This window comes from Artemia franciscana, chromosome 4, assembly GCF_032884065.1.
Source record: "Artemia franciscana chromosome 4, ASM3288406v1, whole genome shotgun sequence".
Classification (NCBI taxonomy): Eukaryota; Metazoa; Arthropoda; class Branchiopoda; order Anostraca; family Artemiidae; genus Artemia; species Artemia franciscana.
In genome coordinates this window covers 26,781,310-26,801,336 of record NC_088866.1, presented here as the reverse complement: position 1 = coordinate 26,801,336, position 20,027 = coordinate 26,781,310, and the positions used below count along the sequence as shown (strand labels likewise).

The 20,027-nt window shown below is 33.6% G+C and overlaps 1 protein-coding gene across 1 annotated transcript in view; it reads left to right on the top strand.

Moving 5' to 3' along the window:
- Positions 1–16,986, top strand: part of LOC136026228 (uncharacterized) — a 48,966-nt gene extending 31,980 nt beyond the window's left edge. The window contains exons 5-7 of the mRNA XM_065702564.1: positions 3,841–3,927; positions 12,539–12,767; positions 15,201–16,986. Of these exons, the coding sequence (XP_065558636.1) occupies positions 3,841–3,927; positions 12,539–12,767; positions 15,201–15,428 (544 nt within the window). The 3' untranslated portion in view covers positions 15,429–16,986. The remainder of the gene's footprint in view (positions 1–3,840; positions 3,928–12,538; positions 12,768–15,200) is intronic.
- The last annotated feature ends 3,041 nt before the right edge of the window (positions 16,987–20,027 follow it).

Genomic DNA, 20,027 nt, shown 5'->3' with positions numbered 1-20,027 from the left:
AGCTTCCTCGGCTGCTTCTTCTGTTGTAGGATTTGGTAACATTTTATCTTTTTCAATGTTTTTCAATTTGTTAATGTTCATTCTAACATTGACAGTTGGAAAAATCTTCACGTGCCAAGCTTGCTAAAGCTCAACAATTTATAATAAACCTCAAAATTTTAAGTATCTGTTTTAAGGTTTTCGAATTACTTTAATCTATTGTCAAAATATTTCGAAATATTTATGCAACTCCCAGTTTTTACATTTTAGTTTGTTTTCTTTTTCTTCTTTATTTTTCAGACGTCATATGCAAACCCTCAACACAAAAATACATACAACTTATCTTCCATATATATAGAAGATATAATCTGACGTAACAGACATAGTGTAACAGACATAACACACATACAACTTATTTTTATATATATAGATTTAGATATATATAAAAATAAGTTGTTTGTCTGTGTGTCTGTCGAGTGACGTCACTGTCCGCATATGACGTCTGAATTATTTCATCACATACCAATTCAAAAACGAATGAATTCAAGCCGAAGTAGCTCAGTTATATAACTACCTGTGTTAACGCAGTGGGTTTGACCTTAGCGTGGTAATACGGGAACCAGAGACCGAAACATGCTGCAGGAATGCACTACAGGGCCGACGCAGGGACCTTAGTAGTCAAGAAGTGTCGTTAATCCGACACAAATACAAATACAGTAGCTCAGTTGGTAAAGCGTTATGTTCCAGGTTCTAGGTCCGAGAGGTTCCAGGTTCGAACCTTGGCTTTAGCATTAATACAAAAGAAGAAAAAAACTAAAAAAGATAAAAACTACAAAAAAAACTAAAAAGAAAATACTAAAAAAACTAAAAAAGCTAAAAAACTAAAAAAAAAATAAGTTGTTTGTCTGTGTGTCTGTCGAGTGACGTCACTGTCAGCATATGACGTCTAAATTATTTCATCACATACCAATTCAAAACCAATGTATTCAAGCCGAAGTAGCTCAGTTATATAACTACCTGTGTTGGCGCAGTGGATTTGACCTTAGCGTGGTAATACGGGACCCAGAGATCGAACCATGAAAAAGAAAACTAAAACAAATAGAAATAAAAAAAACTAATAAAGGTAAATGTATTCAAGCCGAAGTAGCTGAGTTGGTAAAGCGTTATGTTCCAGGTTCTAGGTCCGAGAGGTTCCAGGTTCGAACCTTGGTTTTAGTATTAATACAAAAGAAGAAAAAAACTAAAAAAGAAAAAAAAACTAAAAAAAAACTAAAAAACAGGTAAAAACTACTAAAAAAACTAAAAAAGCTAACAACTAAAAACAAAACTAAAAAAAAGGTAAAAAACTAAAAACTAAAAAAGAAAAAAAACCTTAAAAGAAAAAAACTTAAAAAAAAGGAAAGAACTAAAAAAGGTAAAAAACTAAAAAGAAAAAAAACACCGGGACACAAATGACGACCGGGACACAGGGAATATAAATGCCGACCGGGACACAGGGACACAACTACAACGGGGACGCCAGGGGGGACAGGGGGATATATAAATGACGACGGGGACACAGGGAATGTTCGATTAGCAATCACCATCAACAGCTAGTAGAAGATACAAATATTTGTAAATGAAACTAGAAGTTCCGGAGCCCTTTTAAGTAACCAAAAAAATTGGATGGCAACGAGGGCCCCTGCCCGCCCCTTTTTTCTCAAAATCATCTTATCAAAAGTTTAAGAAAGCCATTTAGCCAAAAAAAAGTAAAATTGATATGCAAATTTCGTTTTAATTATTCATGTGCGGTGAGCTAAAATCAAACCTGCATTAATTCAAAAACGTTCAGAGATTAAATTCAATTTTTTTTTTTTAACTGAAAGTAAGGAGCGACATTAAAACTCAAAACGAGCTAATAGATAGATAGATAGATAGATAGGTGTATGTCAAAAACCCGTGGGCCATATACACACAAAAATATAAATAAATAACAAACAAGCAAGGAAATTAACAACAGTACGAACAAGGACAAAAAAAACAGAATTCAACGCAAAAAGTACCTAATCTAACTACAAAAGAAATTAATCATATAAAACTTTTTCTTCTTATTAAAGATTTATCTATATATACTCCCACTCGAAATATTGTGGTTGGGTTACAATTTTGTAGAATACCCGGAAGCATCAAATTGATCCCATGCAAATAAATTTCCCGTAAATCCAAGAGCACCGGGCATTTCCGGAGAAAATGATCCAAGTCTTCATCATCATCTTTACAAAGGGGACAAACATACCACCTATCAGGACCAACTATCATTTTATTTTTGTCGAACGTTTTTTGCCTGTTCTGGATTGGAAGACAATTTGCCCTAAGCTGAATCCAACGACGTAGAATCATAGCCGGTAAACTAAATTTAAAATAAACTTCCTCCCAAAAACTAGATTTTGCCTGATTATAATGTTGTAGGGTTGTAGAATCAAAAACCAGCCCTTGCCAATGCTGACTCTCTAATATAAATCGTACCTGGCTTTCTAAATTTGTTGGTACATCACGAGAGCAAAGACCACTCCTTACTTTCAATTAAAAAAAAACTTGTTCTTTCTTATTTAATCAGTATAAAAGGTGGAAAGATGGAAGAGCTGCGCGTTCAACACCGTTAAAAAATTTCCGGAGGGAAGGTGCTTGAAGAACTTGCCTTGAAAATTGTAGTAGTGATACCACTATAATAAATTTTGAAATTTCAGCCAGTCCTCCTACTAAGGATTTGAAGGGGTAGGCTTCTTGAGGGATTATTAACACTCTCAAACGATTATTACATGAATATTTTACTTTAAGAAAAAAAGGGGTTTGAAACCCCATGGCGAATTAAATTGAGTATGGATGAGAAGCCTAAAGTCACTGTCTACAAAATGTGAAATTTTACATTTTCTTATGGAGTAAAAGAATACCTTCGGATTTAACCTCTGTACTCCCTTCATCAAGAGGGCCACCCTAATCTAAATGAGCTCTTTTCTTGAAGCACTGATTTGTAAAATATATTCTATATTCAGAGAGTCTTGTGTTAGGCAGTGATTGTATTCCATATATTTAGGGAAACTCTGAATATGATATTAAAAACGAACAAAAATTTAATTAAGAAAAATAAGTTCGATTTTTTCCCCATCCCTTAAGAACAAAAGCTCAAACACAGGGCCATTGAATTGGAATGAAACGTTATTTTAAGTCTTACAAAATTTTATTCTAAAGATTTGGGGTTAGGCGAGGGGGAGTCAACCTTATGTGCAATATAATGTCTGTTCATATATATATATATATATCCGACTAACCATTTCCTTGGCCATTGGATGTGGGCGCTTTTAATAGGCAACAAGCTACATATTAACAATAAAATAGGTTTCTGAAAGACCACCGCGTTCAGAACCTTTTGATAAAAAGGGTTCTGACTGTGGCTGTTATTGGGTAATCTTTTCTTCTATTAAAAAATTGCAACTATGGGCGATGTAAAATTTATGCAAGGATGTGGTTATGTATTTTTGCCCTATTATCAGTTTTCTTTTTATAGTAATTGAATTGAAATATAGTATTTATGAAGAAGTAGTTATTATTTTAATAATTAACATTCAATTTATTCAAAGTCTTTCCGTCTGAAGACGCAGCACGCCTATTGCTTTTGTTTTGGTGAAGCAAGCTGATTCATAATTTTCATAATGATAAGGAAACTATACTATATCTGTTTTATAAGGTAATTATAAACAGGAACTATTAAATTATAATTGCCGGAAACACTTGCTTTGTTTTGTTGTTGTCTTTATCCTTTCACCTTTTCTATTATTTTTTTTTCTGAATTTCGCAATAAATTTATACCTTATTTTTTCTCAGGGAATACAGTGCTCTCAATACAACTGTTGAAAACCCAGCTAACGAGTCTGGGCCAGACGTAGAGCCAAAGCCGAAACTAGAACCGAGGTAAGGATAGCCAAAACCGTGCTAGCAAAAGTCGCTCTAAAGGTTTTATTTTAAGTTGACTTTATTTGACAAACAAATCGAGCCCTCAAGTGATTTTTCGCGGTCAAAAGTGGGTCGCTAGCCATAATTTTTCAATTTTTCATAGAGAAGGGAGGGTTTTTATAATCGGTATCAAGAAGGAGATTTCTCCTCTCTTTGTGTTCCCAATGTAAAGGTATCAACTCGCTTAGAAAATTCATACTTTTTGTTAATGCTACGGAACTTTGGATTATTATCTAGATCTTGGATTACAAATTAGGACTTCTAGAATTATTAAATTAGGTCTTGGCTTTCAAGAAGAAATAAAACAAAAGTATCTTCTGAAATATGGGGGGGGGGACATTTTGCTTTTATGTTCAACATTTAAGCGATAATGTTGAATTAACCTTTTTTTCAGAATCAATAGGATGCAACTGCCTAAATGGCTTTTTTTAAAAGCTCTGCAACAAATAATTGTGACTACTTAATTCTTAATTTTTCGGGTCTTTCATCAGGTCTTTCAGGTCTAATCTTTCAGCTCTTTAATAAAGGCTCCATCTAAAAATCTTCCACGTCATGGTTACTCAATGCACAGTCCCCCTCCTAAACAAATCTCCACAGCACAGATTCTGATTGCCCACTTTCCACCCACAAAATCCCTACTAAACACCCAATTAAGACTTCTTTGGGTTTTTATGCTAGGTGAACATATGAATTGAATGATCTGTTGGGGGGGGTGTGGCTAATGGGCATCTAAGCCTGTACAATAGCCTCCCCAGATAAGCCAATTCGCGACCAAATCAGTTTGTATTTAAAAGAAATTAATAAGACGTATCAGAGGAAGAAGCTTCTCATTGGAAGTTATTACTTAACCTGTCTAGCTGTGAATCTTGTACGTACTTGAATTAAAATCATTTTCTTAACAATCAGAATAGAAAAACCTTAATCATTAGTACCAATTGTTTCAGTAGTTTAATTTAGAATACGATTTTAAGAATAATTTTAATGTTTTTTTAATGTAATTCTTTTAAAAACCTTTTTACAAAACAAAACATTTCCAATGAAAGGTAAATAGCTAAATTAGACAAAAAACTAGCAAACATAAATTAAAATAGTAATTCAAACATAGAACGAGCTGAAATCATCATCAATTAATAACGAACTGAAATAACGATGAATAATAAAGTTGAAGTTAAAACGAACAGAAATTATGACGAACAAGAGCAGGGCTGACCCCTCCCCCCTTAAGCCACCTAAAGGCTAGGCTGACATTTAATTATATTGAACTTGCACTTTATGTCCTTTTGAAAACATGGATGCACTCCATGTCTTTTGATCTAGTTCTTCATACCCCGGAATATGCCCAGAAATTTTCAGTCGGCCGATCCTGAGACATTGTAGTTACGCCCTTTTGAAAATCTGGATGAACGTAGCCTCTTTTGAAAAGGTTCAACATCCTCCTCAATCCTCTGAAAGTTTTTTCTCAATGCCTTCAGCAGTTCCTGACACATTGCAGATACACCCTCTAACAACATGGATTTACGTACCGTCTTTTGATATAATTCAACATTTCTTTTAATATTTCCTTGATGTTTCAACTTGATACCATTAGACGTTCCTGAGGTATTGCGAATTCGTCTTTTCGGCGACCTAGATGAACATAACATCCTTTTATTCAGTTCAACAACCACTTCAACATTTCCTGAAAATTTCAAATTAATAGCCTTAAATGATCTTGAGATACTGCTGGCACGCTATTGTGATAACCTGAATACACATATTGACATTTTATTTAGTTAAATAGCCTCCTCAAAATTCTCTAAGATTTTCAACGTCTTTTAATTTAGTTTGACATCATTCACTGAACTTTTCAACTTCATCCCCTTAGTCGTTTCCCAGATATTGTAGATACACTTTTTTGACCATCTTGATGCACATAGTGTTTTTCAACCTGCTCTACAACATTCAATGGAAGGTTTGCTTTTAAACCCTTAAAAGGCGAACCTGGGTTTGCCTTTTTGCAAACTCAGCATTAAAATAATAAAACTCAACAATAACACCTATATATAAACAATCGGCAACTTAGATGATTTATAGATTTTTCCTCAAGGGCGCTGGGGGGTCATGTCGTCTCAGGAGGCATATCTATTGGAGCTTCCAACTATTATGAACATAACGGCCATCTTCAAATATTAATCTGATCTATTTATGGGTTGTCAGTTGTGGGGATGATAACGATGTGGAGGAGACTGGTCACCCTCAACCCATCTTTGGCCCGTAAAAAGACCATTATAAATTCCAATTTCCGATTCAGTTAGCCCCCTCCGTAGTTCTAAGGGAAAGGTTGTACATACGAATTGGCATGGTGAAAAAGCTACATTTCTCTTTACTTAGGTAACGCTATCGTACTGCTAATGATTTTCACGCGGCACTGGAATTTGCAAGCAGCAATAACAAATTTAGACTTTTTGGTCCCAAAATTACCAAGCTAGTGCTTTTCCAGACTCGCGTACCATGGGTGCGATTTTTGTGAACGCCAGAGAGAGAGTGAAAGAAAGAGATTTTGGTCTTAACTCAAGCTTAACTTTCTTCCTTGGGCTAGAATCAATAGAAAAAAACTTTCATTTATCTCAAGTATGAAGCAACTGTTTCTTCATTCCATAGGAATATGGCGACTCAAGAGCTGCAAATCTTTTGATTGGCAAAAATAACCTTTTTCTTTTGACTCCGTCATCTCCTGAAGTGGAAGGATCCCCTATAGTGTCTTTCCATTGTAAAAAATTTCTATGTACTTACAAAAACAAATAGATAAATATTCAAGCTTGTCTGAGGTCAGAAACTGTTTCACTCCAATGACTGGTTGCCCAAAGTTAGAGTAAAAAAGGAATATGATGATATAATGTAAGTAGACTGTGAAAGTAATATCTTTTCGGAAAAAAGTAGCTTAGTTTTCTTGTATAGGTATAGATATTAGGTCCTATTAAATGGGATCCAGTTTTCTATTATTTATGTGTTCTTTGCTGGGGATAGCCCTTGGATATAGGACCGAAATATTCATTTGAGGTTTGAGGAAGTTTCACTGTCTTAAAAATTCCCAATAGTTTTACTAGTTGCTTGTTTTTATGGCGGATAGGCAATGTGGTTTTTGTCTTTATTTAAGTCTATATATTAACTTTAGTCACAGCAAAAAAATATGGCCCTATGCCAGTAAAAACAATAAAAGTGAATTCGTTAGTAAATTAAACTAATGTTTAAAACAGGAAATCGAGCAGTAGCTTTATTTCTGTAGGACGTAAATCACTTAGCATGCTGATACTTATTAGACTATAATATACTGAAGCTCTATCCTTTTTGATACATAAGATAGTTCCATTGAAGTTGCTAGTGATTTTAAGAGAACATTATTGTTTCCGTTAAGATGAGAAAGAAGGTTAGGAGCTGGTTCGCTGTTGAATCAGAAATTACGTTATTAAGTCCTTTAAGTTATTAAGACTTGAGAAATTAAATCCAATTCCCATTTTATATAGTTATTTTGATGGAGTTCACCCTAAAGAATACGATAGAGACTATAGGAAAGCGTGGAATCAAATGGGATGGTTTCACAGATGAACTTAGTATACTAGATAGAAATCTAGAAAAATAAATGCATCGTTGGAGGTTTTCAGAATTCAGGGCGAAAGAATAAGTTGGAAAGTCAATGTTGTAAGCAAATAAATGTTGTAAGACTAAGTCACTTAGGCAAAGAATCAACGAGGATGAGAGGTGGATTCAAATGAATGAGTCTGACCGAGTGGATAGCTTCACTTACCTGGGTCGTATTGTTAGTAAGGATGGTGAACGCAGTGAATATGTTAGGCTAGGGTGTCTTCTTGCAGTTGAAAAATTGTGGAAGAATATGGCGATGAGTCTGCGAACCAAGATTACTGTATTGGAAGCTATACTAATGATAATTGGTCACGTGTGATCTTGAAACGATGCTTCAAAAGGATGCGGAAGATTTATTAAATGTTTTCTAGAAAATTATATAATTATAATCTTAAGTATCCGTTTGACTGTTCGGCCAAAAGAAAAGCAGGCTCTCTGTGAAGATGATGGGAACAGTTCATATGGAAAAACTTAAGGGATTAGAGCTTCATGGGAGGGCGCTGAGAATGGAACTGTGAATACCGCTAGGGTAGAGAGAAAATGTGAAGATTTTTTGGCTTCAGGGTGGCTTGAACCTGGAATGAGTTGTCTTTTGTAGTAGTAGCAGCATTAGTAGCAGGTAGGATTGCTAGAAGATCTTCTCTGCATGGTTGTTTTTATCTCGCCAATTTTGTCCTACCTAATAATTCCTCCTAAATTTTACGGTTGAAAATCAGTTGAGCGCCGTGTAACCTACATCGTCACTTTTATTGTCCCCTGTATTGGTAAACATTTTAGCTCCTAACATTTCTTCAAAGACGGGATGTCTCCCTCAAGTAGTTATTTCTATGTTCATTCGGCTTTGATTCAAGAGCAAACATCGACTATTATTGTTTTCATACGGATTTCATTTCTAAAGAAATTCTGTTTTTATCTGCTTGAGTTTCTCCTTCTGCATCCCAGTTTTGTCTTTCACAATCTTGTTCTATATGATTGCTCCCTGATTGCTTAAATAACTCACCAATCTGACAACCTTTCAACAGTTATTTCTTAGAACTAATAGTAAATTGATATAATGTGACCGCCTATTCAGTCAGATATTCCACTTTATAGCGTGTTTTTTCCTCATATCTGATTTCTAGGTCATAGTTCATGACATAACAGTATTTCACAACACAAATCCGACTGTTTTTGCAATGGCTCCCCTTGCCCACGATTTTCCTAATAAAAAAGAGAGCAAGGAAATAGAGAAGGAACGGATTGTTACAAGAAAGCAACGGTTTTCTATGACTTTTTCAACAGATAGTTACAAGAAAGCAACGGTTGTCTATGACTTTCTCAGTTAGCTGAAATTCACAGCAAACCACAAACCTACCTTGTTTTTTCAGCCACTGCAAGTAATGATTTATTATTGAATTAAGTAATGATTCTTTTTTTTCAAGGATGTCATGAGTTCGAGTATAAAATATGTCTTAGGGTAGTCAATATATAATTAGTAAATAACTTCTATAGTCTGAATTTCTGAGTCCCCAAAATTCCCTCTGGTAATATCAGCGGTGCCATAGACCAGAGGGTATTCGGAATGAAAATTAATGTGAAAATTGGAAACGTAATGTTTGAGCATATATACTCTGAAAAGACATTTTTCATTGTTGAATCCTAAAGTTACTTGAGCCCCTCCTAAGGTGAATCCTTCCTACGCAACTACCTATAGTCGGTAATAAGAAATAATGCTAGCCTTTTCTTTTGTATAACACAGAAAAAGGGGCTAAGTGAAAGGACTAAGCAGTAGATGCACAATAGTAGATTAGATCTGTATTGGAGAATGAACCCATGTCGATCGTCATAGTACTTAGTATTGATGAGACCAGTCCTTAATGTTATTTTTGCTAAGCTCAGATCTGCATGTAAAAAAAAGGCACTGTCATTTTCTGTCATATGGAGCAAGGTTCAATTTTGCCAAACCTGCCATAATGATCACCAGCGGCTCGGATAGTTCTTGAAACATATTTTATGGAGATACGCATGTCAAAATTGCAGCTAACTTTGTACCCAGCTCCAATTTCACGCTGGATTATCTGTTGAGTTTGTATTTGGAAGGACTAAACCTATTACTTTGGACTAAACATTTTTATGGATCAATTATGAAGAGAACCTTCTTTCAAGTACTTAGTACTTGACATCTTCTATAAGTAGTCAGAGTTAGCTGTGCGTCAATTAGATTGTTTTAAATGACCGCTTTTACTTGAATCGTCGTCAACTGGATTATTCCTACTGACACACCAAAATTTGCCTTTTGGACCGATCTTAGGTCCGTTCATACCTGAAAACCACGATTTTCTAAGACTTCACTTCTTTTCTATGGTTATTTCAAAATTATTAGGTTATCAGGGCAGTATCATGTTTTATCAATGTTGTTGTGTTCGTAAAAATTCAAACATAAACAAATTCAAACATAAACAATCTGTAGATTCCCAAGGACAAATCCACCTTGAAACAATTTTAGAAAATAGTTTGTGAAGTCGCTAATGATGTCTTAGAGAGGAAGTTAGGCAAGCAAAGCTATAGCTACTTAACCTGTTTTGGTACCAAATGTTTTAAGTTATTTTTTTGTTTTTACCTATGTTTCTCTTTTTTAAATTTGTCACGCGTTACATCCATAACTGCTTAGGCTAACTGCATATGGGGATATTTTCACTAAAATTGAACTTTCACTTTTTAACTTTTAAAGATATATATCAGATAAGGTCAAATCTCATATAGTTGGAGCCAAAATATCAAAAACATCATCGGTTATTGAATTTTCGTTTGTGTGTCTTCAATCAAATATACTTTTTTTTTTTTTTATTTTGTTACATGACAACTATTCTTTGCTTGTAGATGCCATTCATGTTTGTAACTTGGCCGAGAATTTTTATTTTGTTTTTTTTTTTCTATTCGGGTTCAAAGTTGCCAGTGCTGTACGACCTAGTTTTGTTGTATGATTATTTATGAGTTGTAGACGGTGCTTTGATTTTGTAAACTTTATTATTGAAAAAAGAACAACATGTTTTCCGGATATGGAGAGTAATCTGCAAGTAGTTTTTCTAAAAATGGGGTGCTTTGATTCTGACACTAGTTTCCAACTTTCGTTTGCAGATTATGTTGATTTGTGATTCATTTGAAGACTTTAATCCTCTTGAAGTTCCAACAGTCCCATTTCTTATGTGGTATCTTCATCCAACACATAACGAAGAATTGATCCAGCGTTAATGACCCTCGAATGGATGTTAAAGAAAAACTAGAAAAATCTGTAAATTATTCTAATCATCAAAAGTTTTTGAACATTTCTGAACATTTCTTAGTATTTTCTTCTCAATTCTAGAGAGTCTTCTTCAGACGAGGAAAGTGGTTGAACATAGATATTATGTATGGTCGTATAAGTTTCCATTTAAGCAGTCAAAACAATTAGATATAATTGTCACTGTCCTTGTTACTTTTAAAGATGCGTAGCCACAGATTATTGATGTCTACAAGGATTTCTCACTTCAATGTTTTTGCAAGCTTCAAGAGCCGTTCGATCCGGTTTTTTTTAAAGATTGACTATATCCAATGACATTGAGTGGGTGGATAGTTATCCAATCCAAACCAAGCACGGGCGAAGTGCTATTTTAATCCAATGACAGTGTGTAATATCGTGCGGTCGGGCTAGTTTTTTTAGATAGCCATTGTAACCAAGGAAGCAATTATTGCTTCAGCCATTGCAACTGAAAAATTAGAACCATTGTTTCTCCGTGTGTTAAGACCTTGTATTCAGGTTTTGGATACTACAAAATGACGCTAGTGGTGACACTGAAATAGAACTTCGTTAGTTTTTACACACATACTTCCTTTATTTTTTATTTATATAAATAGTACTTCAAATGATTTTAGTGTATAGTTTTGCTAATTAAAAATGTATTCAAATAAGAGTAGAAAAAACAAATGACGCATACTATCCCGTTGCAGGGATAATGTTGCGGTTATATAATACTATTTACTTATGTTTTTGTTTGCTTTGATAGGTAAAATTTTAAAGGAAATAATGATTCAAAGCAGTTTAGTCTTTCAGGTTTTATGCAAAAAAAAAATCATCAAGACGGAAAATAAAGTAAATTAAAAAACATCTAATATCCTCTTTAATGGATAGACAATGTTAACATGTAAAGCTTGTTTTTTCTTACATATATTTTCACTTGTTATAGGCACAACCTATAAAAATACTACAATATAGGATTTTACTGGATTTCAAAATAAAACAAAAATTGATCACTAGGAGAAACAAAATTCAATTTTTTCATTGTCAGACATCGCAGGCGGCGAAAAGGGAAAAAAGAAAAGGCTAATTTGAAACCATTGTGTTTATTTTGAGATTTTTTTTTTATTTTTTTTTTATTCAAGAGATTTTAAGACTTAACGTTAAGCAATTGTAGTTTTCAAAAAAAATTCTATTTTTTCAACTATATTTCTTATGAGATTTCATTTTCAGCCATAGCTTCTAGGTTCTATATTTCAAATTGTTGTAGTTTATCCCAATTCTTGGTTACAAGAATGAATTGCATTATTTTACGTAACTGCATAGCCCAAAAATGTACAGCCGGACTATACCAAGATTTGTATGACAAGAGGGGTGGGGAATCCCAACCAATCTGTTTTTTTGGGGGGGGGAAAGGTCAACTACAAAACAGACCATTTAAATCTTTAAAACCATTTTCGGCCTAGAAATGTATATCAGTTTTAACCTTTAACATACCTTGGTGGTAAGAGAGTGGCCAACCATGGATACTATGGTACCGACTTGATAAATACGATAAAGCATTTCAAGCTGGAGTCTCATAGAAATTTTAGTCCATCATACTTTTCAGAATCTTAATCCTTAAGAGAAAAACGACCCGTCAGACCTTTGTGACACACCACTGATGCAACATGTTTACTACTTAATTTATTATAGATATGATTCTCAAAACAACTACAATGCAGAGCTCTATGGTTTGTCAGACTTTACCAGAAACCAGTCAGTGATAATTAGAAGACCTAGACCTAAAGGCTTAACCGAGACTGTTATAGTACCATTTCTTGTTGGCCCTTTCCGTTTAATTATGCTGTCACCTGATTTAGATGATCCATTGCACGCAACACATGCTGTTGCGGAGAGTATTCCTGCTGAAATGGTATTCAGGGTAAGTAGGATAAATTTTAAGTATTTATTAAAGATAAGTGAAAGGTTATTAAGAGGCGGATGAAAATAGAATATTTCCTTTATTTAGGGTCAGTTCAGACACACTGGCTTAGACTCGGCTTTTGACCGAAAACTTCCAGCATAACAAATACAGCAAATACTGAGAATAATGCAATTTTTCATTTAGGAAATATTAGTTTGTTATTATTGAGCTACTAAACAACTCTTTAGTGTCATTAATTAATCATAAGTTGTTTAGCCATTTATATTAATGAAGAAAAGAGGGAAAAAAGATAGAGGTAAAGTTGACTTTATTAGCTCTGATCTGAAAAAGGAACAAACCGAATGATTTCTTGTGAACGAATAGTTTATTTTCGTCTTGGCTAGTAAACTCCATCTCCTTCACGTACCTTTGGCTCTCGGAAGGCCTCTCATAATTTCCGGCACCAGCTTAGTCTAGGTCCTCTTCCTAATGAAATGGTAAAAAAAATCCTTTCATTAAATTCAGAAAATTGTACCTATTGGATATTCAGATATTATTCTTGTTCAGATAAATACCAGCTTTCCGTTCCCTATAGCTTCAGGCTAAACGCTAGGGTGTTGGTTTTGATGTTAGTTCTTATGAACAATTGGTTAATATTCTAGTTTGATAAAGATCTATAAACTTTGTATTTACCTAGGTATTAGGGCTATTATCAGACATTAAGTTAGGGGGGGTCAATAGAACTGAAAGCATGCCTGAAAATTCAGCAAGCAGAACATTCTGAATTTGATGGAGTGACAATTATGTTATTACAGTGCTTCGTTTGGAAGGAATAGAAATTAGCCCCCCCCCCCCCCATACAACTTATCCTGTAGTGACATTGAGTTAATTAAACACTGATTTTTTTTTCTAGGATGTATTATATTAATCTCATTCTTCGGCTCTTTTACTGTGCTATGACGGACTAGAAAAATTCATAAGTTGTTCCCTCTAATCCGTTTCTCCCCAAATGACAAACAAACGACGTGTTAATACAACTTTATAGACGATAGTTTGCTCACCAATTTTAATCATAGCTCATAAAGCTCAAATTGTACAGCTTATCGGGATTTTATTGGTTTATTAAGCTTTTAAATCTACAGGATTAGTTGCATAAATCCGTGTATTATCCGTGCATTCTTTACCATTGTACTTGCAGATCTAGTGACATGTCATCATATAAGTGATGGCAGTGTTGACAGCGTTGAAAAAAAGGATTCTTAAGCTATGAAAAATAAGGAACAATTTTCTATATTTCCCGTTTCAGTATATCTTTAAATATTTAATGTAAAAAGGAATAAAGAATTGCCCTCTGGACCGAATTTCTTTAATATTATAAACAGAGCTGTTGAGCCTGGTAAATGAAAGTTCTGTGACATTCAGGTTTGCAATTTCAGCTGACTTATAAAAGGCTCTTAAATCTTTTCTGTCCTCTTGGAAATTCCAAATAAAGTTTGTCTGTGAAACGATTGTTTACCCTTTAATAATGATAATCTTAACAGCTGTGATGGAAATCTACTAAGCCATGTTCAAAAACATTTGGATGACAATGCGAAAATATTAAAATCAATTATGCATATAAATCAAGAGAAAAAAAGTCTATATAAAAAAATATACGAAACATTAAGTGGGATCACTTTAATAATTTTCATTTAAGAAAACTTCATTAAGAATTCAACGTAAATTTAAGCAAAATGAAAGAACTGAATACTTTGATAACTTTCCGTGACCTGGAATTATTATATTCTTTTTAAATACATTTTGTGTTAATTAGAATACTTTAGTTTCTCTGCTGATGATGAAGACTGACTATGGCTTCAAAATATCCAGAACTTTTTATATATTTTTCTGTGTCTAATAAAAGGACCTATCCCTACTGGAACTTTTATTTACTTCGTCGTTTGAATATACAAACGGTTTGCGCTAGCCCACTTTGAGTATGAGGTGATTTGGTGGGCAAGTAGCGACCAAAAATCTAAAAAAAAAGAAATTCTGATGGAATTTATTACATCAGAAGAATCAGTTTTTTTCAAATTCCAATTATGTGAATAAAACCAAATATGTAAAATTCTTTAAGCTTAAAGTTACCCATCAGAAGTTGTGAACGGGATTTTCAGGGAAGTGGGGAAACTACCCAAAAAATGCAATTAATATTAATGACAATCACACCATTAGATTGACCGCTGCCTAAATATTCAAGCCACTGCCTATATATTCAAAGAATTTTTATAAAACGTGATTTAATTTTTTATGAATTTTGTGCTGGAACATGAAATACCAACTAGTAGCAGCAGTGGAAATGCATGCGATGGTTTTAGCGCTGTTTTAAAACTAAAATACTTTCCTTGGAAGTACAAAATCCTTTAGTTCCGAACAGCTTCAATGCTCATATGCAACGGTTTTATTTTTCAGAGGAAGGATAGAAATCTGAAGTTCATCCGGCTACGATTGCCACGAATCACTGCTAGAACCGTTATGGTATTTTTGAGCAAAACAGAAAAGTTTGCCTCCCGGAAAGAAGAATTAAATGCAGCTCGGTTAGCTACCCACGTGAGCTTTGCGCTAAGTCGGCTTTGGATGCCAAGATCTCCTCTACTAGATGACATCACCACCTCATATAGGAACTTTTTCAACGTCTAGAGTCACATAGAACTTAAAATATACGATTAGCAACTTCCTATTACCTTAAGGACAAAAAGTCTACTGCCCTAAACTCAATCGATTAGTTTACTTCGTTTTTCTTTTTTTATTTGATTATTGAGTTAGAATTTCAGAATTTTTCATGGAGAAAAAGTAATATAAAATCACTAAGAAATGAAAATCAGGGTGATTTTCCGCCACTGGAAATTACTGGCTGAAAAAACCTTATTTTGATTTCATAGTTTTTTATATTTTTTTCGTAAGCTCTTGGTTTTTTTTTTGTTGAATGTTGAGCTAATATGCATTTAGACCATTTTTTTGGTTAAATCGGGAATCAAAGGAAACACAGCTTAAAAAATTAACTAAATTAATAAGAGCTTTTATTTTAAAATATTTGGAGCATTAACTTGAACTGACTAAAAAGTATCGTCTTAATTTAAAAAAAAATACACAGATATACTCACAGGAAAATTTGACAAACGTACAAATTTGAGTAAATACACCTCTGCAAAGCTAATTAAATTAACAGATGTTTTGTATTAGGTAAATTCAGCTAATTGATTGGTAATAAGTGAATTTTTTCTTAACTGAAAACTTTATGTTGATACTCATCTGCAAAAGTTAATTAAATTAAATTGGGATTTTTCCTAAGAATAATTTAATGAAATGGATGTATTGGATCAACGCTCATCTCAAATTTAATATTGAATTAAATACATCTTTATAAAGACTAATTAGATAATTAAGGATTTCCTGTTAGGCAAATTTACTGATTTAATTTTGTATCAACTAAAATTTATTTGTAAAGAAATTAAATCAAAGTAAAAAGTGAAGTAAATGCGCTTCTACAAAATTTAAGTCAATTAAAGAAGTCAAACAAATTAAACTTGTTTAAACAGTAATTAATTTTTACAAATTAAATTAATGAGCACTCGAACAAAATGTTGCTCATTGATTTAATCTATTTTAATTCAATGATTTATTGTAATAGCTTTAAACAGTTGATTTAGTTTTTCCAGAAGAGAGACCGCTTAGGGGAACCGACCAATATTTCGAAAAAAGCTGTTTTATACCAATAAACCCCTTCCTCCTTTCCAGTAGACATTTCTGGAAATACAATCAGTGAATAGGAATTCTATAGAGAGCTCTTGCAGAAATGCTCACTTGCTCATTAAAAAAAAAAGTATGATAAAGGCTTTTTAATTTCAAGCCTCACAAAATGGTCTAGACAGTCTTATAAGCAGAGACAACGTTTTACTAAAGCAGGGTAGGGTTAAAAGACATGCATGAAATCACTCTATTTCTATTTATAGCCCTTTTCCAAGGTTTAGCCTAACCTAAGTAGAAATCGATACAGTACGACGTCTTTCTTCAACTCCGCCATACGGCATCTTTTATTATAAATAATACACTCATGAGGTATAGATCACTGTGACTGCTCAGAAATTGATCAATAAGCGAAGTTCAAGATTGTAATGGTAGAATAGTAATTATTTTTTAAATGTATTATTATCATGTAATATTTTAATGATGTATTATACGAAAAGGTTAAAACATATGCATTGTCAGTTCTTTTAACCTATTTCATTATCGTTATGGAAAAACCGTCCAAGTCGTATCTTGTTACGGAATTGAGTTTTAAGGTAATTGTATTTAAAGTTTTAGTGGGGATTTATTGGTGTTGTGACTTTTGGAACTCTTTTGATTTTACAGTTTTTATTCCTGGGGTATGGGGGTGGAGTAAGTACGTCAACAAAGACTCTTAATTGTAATTCGACTTGAAAGTCGCGGTATAAACATTAGGGTGGCACTTTCTAAGTTTACATGTTTTCTTTGTAACAAATTTAATAGCTGTTTCTTAACAGAAATGTCACTCTATTGTAGGCGTGATTTAAATGGCTATTGCATAACGCAGCTGATTTAGGACTGACTATATTTATTTTATTTATAGCCTAGGGACAAAATTTAGCTTGGCTTTTCTAATAATAGTTTCTATAAGAAATTCAGAACTAGAAAATTTGATTAGTAAGCCAGGATTTAATGAATTAAAAAGCAAGCTCTTTTTGTGGATCAAACTATTCATGGTAATGACTGATTTGTTATAGATGACACTTGTTTAATTATGATGTTAAATGCGCAAGTCTTTGGTGGGTTACTGTTCTTCAATCAAGTTTATCCACATTTTAAAATTCGTTTACATTTTTTAAGTTGGTAAATGCGTTGAATAAACATGGGAAAATAGATAAATTTTCTGATTTTCCAGCAAGTTTCGAATATTCTAAAAAAATGTCCTACTAATATCATATTTCTTGTATAATAGATGGATGGATCTGAAACTAATGAAGTCAGCGATTTTTTGTGTGTTTTGCTTTTGGTACAGGATACAACTGTACGCCTGCCAGAAAATCGGGTTGTCTCACAGGATATAGACATCTTAATAGCCCTAATTAATTCTGAAGTGTACTGACAATTATATCATATTTTCGAGTACAACATTTAGATTTCTGGATATTCCGTGCATTTCCAAAAGGGTTGATAGTTAGGGATAGGCAATTTTTCCCTTTCCCGTTTTTTTTTTTCGCGCTAACGTTTGACGTTTCGTGTTATGTATTAAAGAAGGTCAATTTTATGAACGATTTCGAACAACACAATATTCCGTCATGAAAATTTTGGAAAAACCTGAATATTTCGAGAATTATGGAAGGGTCGATAATATCAATACCTAAATGACACCGGTTTTTCTTAAATTTATTTCAGATATAGTACCCTTTTGTCGGGGACATGATCATGCACAGAATATGGTTATTTTCTGCATCACGATACTAAACAAAAATGCGAGCGAAATGGAATTGAGAAAATAGAGATGATATAATCTGTCATTGGCCAAACGGTTAGAGTTCGATCTCTTGACCTTGAACTGCTTGAGAGAGCTCATTTGAGCTCAAATTATCAAAAATTGTGTACATAAATGCACAGTTATCCGGTTGTACTAATATCCTATGTTCTTTTATGTCACAAAACTGCACAAAGTCTTCTATTTTACCACCAAATTTTCTCAACATCAATTCCTCGCCAACATTTCGCTATTTTCCGGATCTGGATTTTTTTTATTGACTTTATAAACGTCGAGTTAAAGTTTTCTGACACATCCCAGGAATTATCTGATAAATCAGCCAGGAGACTCTATGGAAGAAATTTTCCTTAATCAGGAGAAAAATCATGTCAACTACTTCCTTACTAAGAAAAAAATTCACAAATTTCCTGTCAGCGAAGCAAAATTGATCAATGACACTTTCCTTTCATGACGGTTATTAATTGAAGAAGGGAAAGAAGCTGGAAAAAGAAGACATCTTGAAGTTTTTAAAATGTAAGCTAAAACTTGCTGTAATTAGAAATAAATTGAACCGAAAATGGGTCTGTTTTAGCAAACAGAAAAATAAAGATCTCCGTTATATACTTCCGTGTTAAAAATCAATTGGTTTATTTTTCTAACACCAGTTGTCACACTTTCTGTTAGACAGTCACATTAATCCTGAAGCGTATTTCAGATAGAAAAGCCAAAGCCTCAGATTTTTATTCGCTTCGCACTTACGTGGTGTTGCTGTATCAAATTTTGAGCAGCCGAGAAGGCCTATCCTCATTTGTTTTTTGCATGAAAAAGTCAAACAAAATATTTTGTTTTTCAACAGAAATTAAGGAGCAACATTAAAACTTCAAACGAACACAAGTTATTGCGTAGATGAGGGGGTTACCCCCTCCTCAACACCTAGCTTTTCACGTTAAAGTTTTTAGTGCTTCTAAAGAAGCTTCTTATTTTCCTAATTAAACAGTCCTTATATTTGAGGAGTCGTTATTTAAGATTTGGGACAAAATTTAAAATTTTTAAGTTACAACATCGTTTTACAAATAAACTCTCTTGTTCTATGGGGCTATAGTCTTATTTTGAAAACAAATGCATTTAAAAGAAAAAGTGAAATAAAAAGCCAAATTCTGTTATGCATTCTAATGGGTTTTTGCAACTGCAAATGTTATAGTGTTGAAATTATAAGAGAGAGAAAATTAGATAGAGTTACTTCAGAAGCTTTTTTATTTATAGGGGTAGTTGCATTACTTCAGAAGCTTTTTTGTTTATAAGGGTAGTTGCATTACTTCAGAAGCTTTTTTATTTATAGGGGTAGTTGCTTTGGACAAGTTCGGAAAGGCGTTCCTGTCTGTACAAGTGTGCATGTAATTTAAGCAAGAAAAAGAAAGAACACTTTTTGGGTTAGAATATTTTGTACAAATAAGCTCCCCAATTCTCTTTAGCTTTATTCTTATTGTAAAAGCCACTAGATAAAAAAGGAAAAGGTAGTAACTTACTGACTTGAGTCCCGTCCATCCTTGAAGGTTGTCTTGAGGCCTTTTTGTTTACATTGGAGTGGATGTGTCTTCTGTATGTCTCTTAGCCTTCTACAAGATGAAGAAACTCCAAGAAGTAGGCGTGAAGTTGCCCCTCTACAGCTTTTGGAGACCGCCACAACGGTGAGAATCATATCCTAGAAAGTACGTCAATCAATGGCTAGAGCTAATAACCCAGTGTTATATAACAAAAGAAGAAAA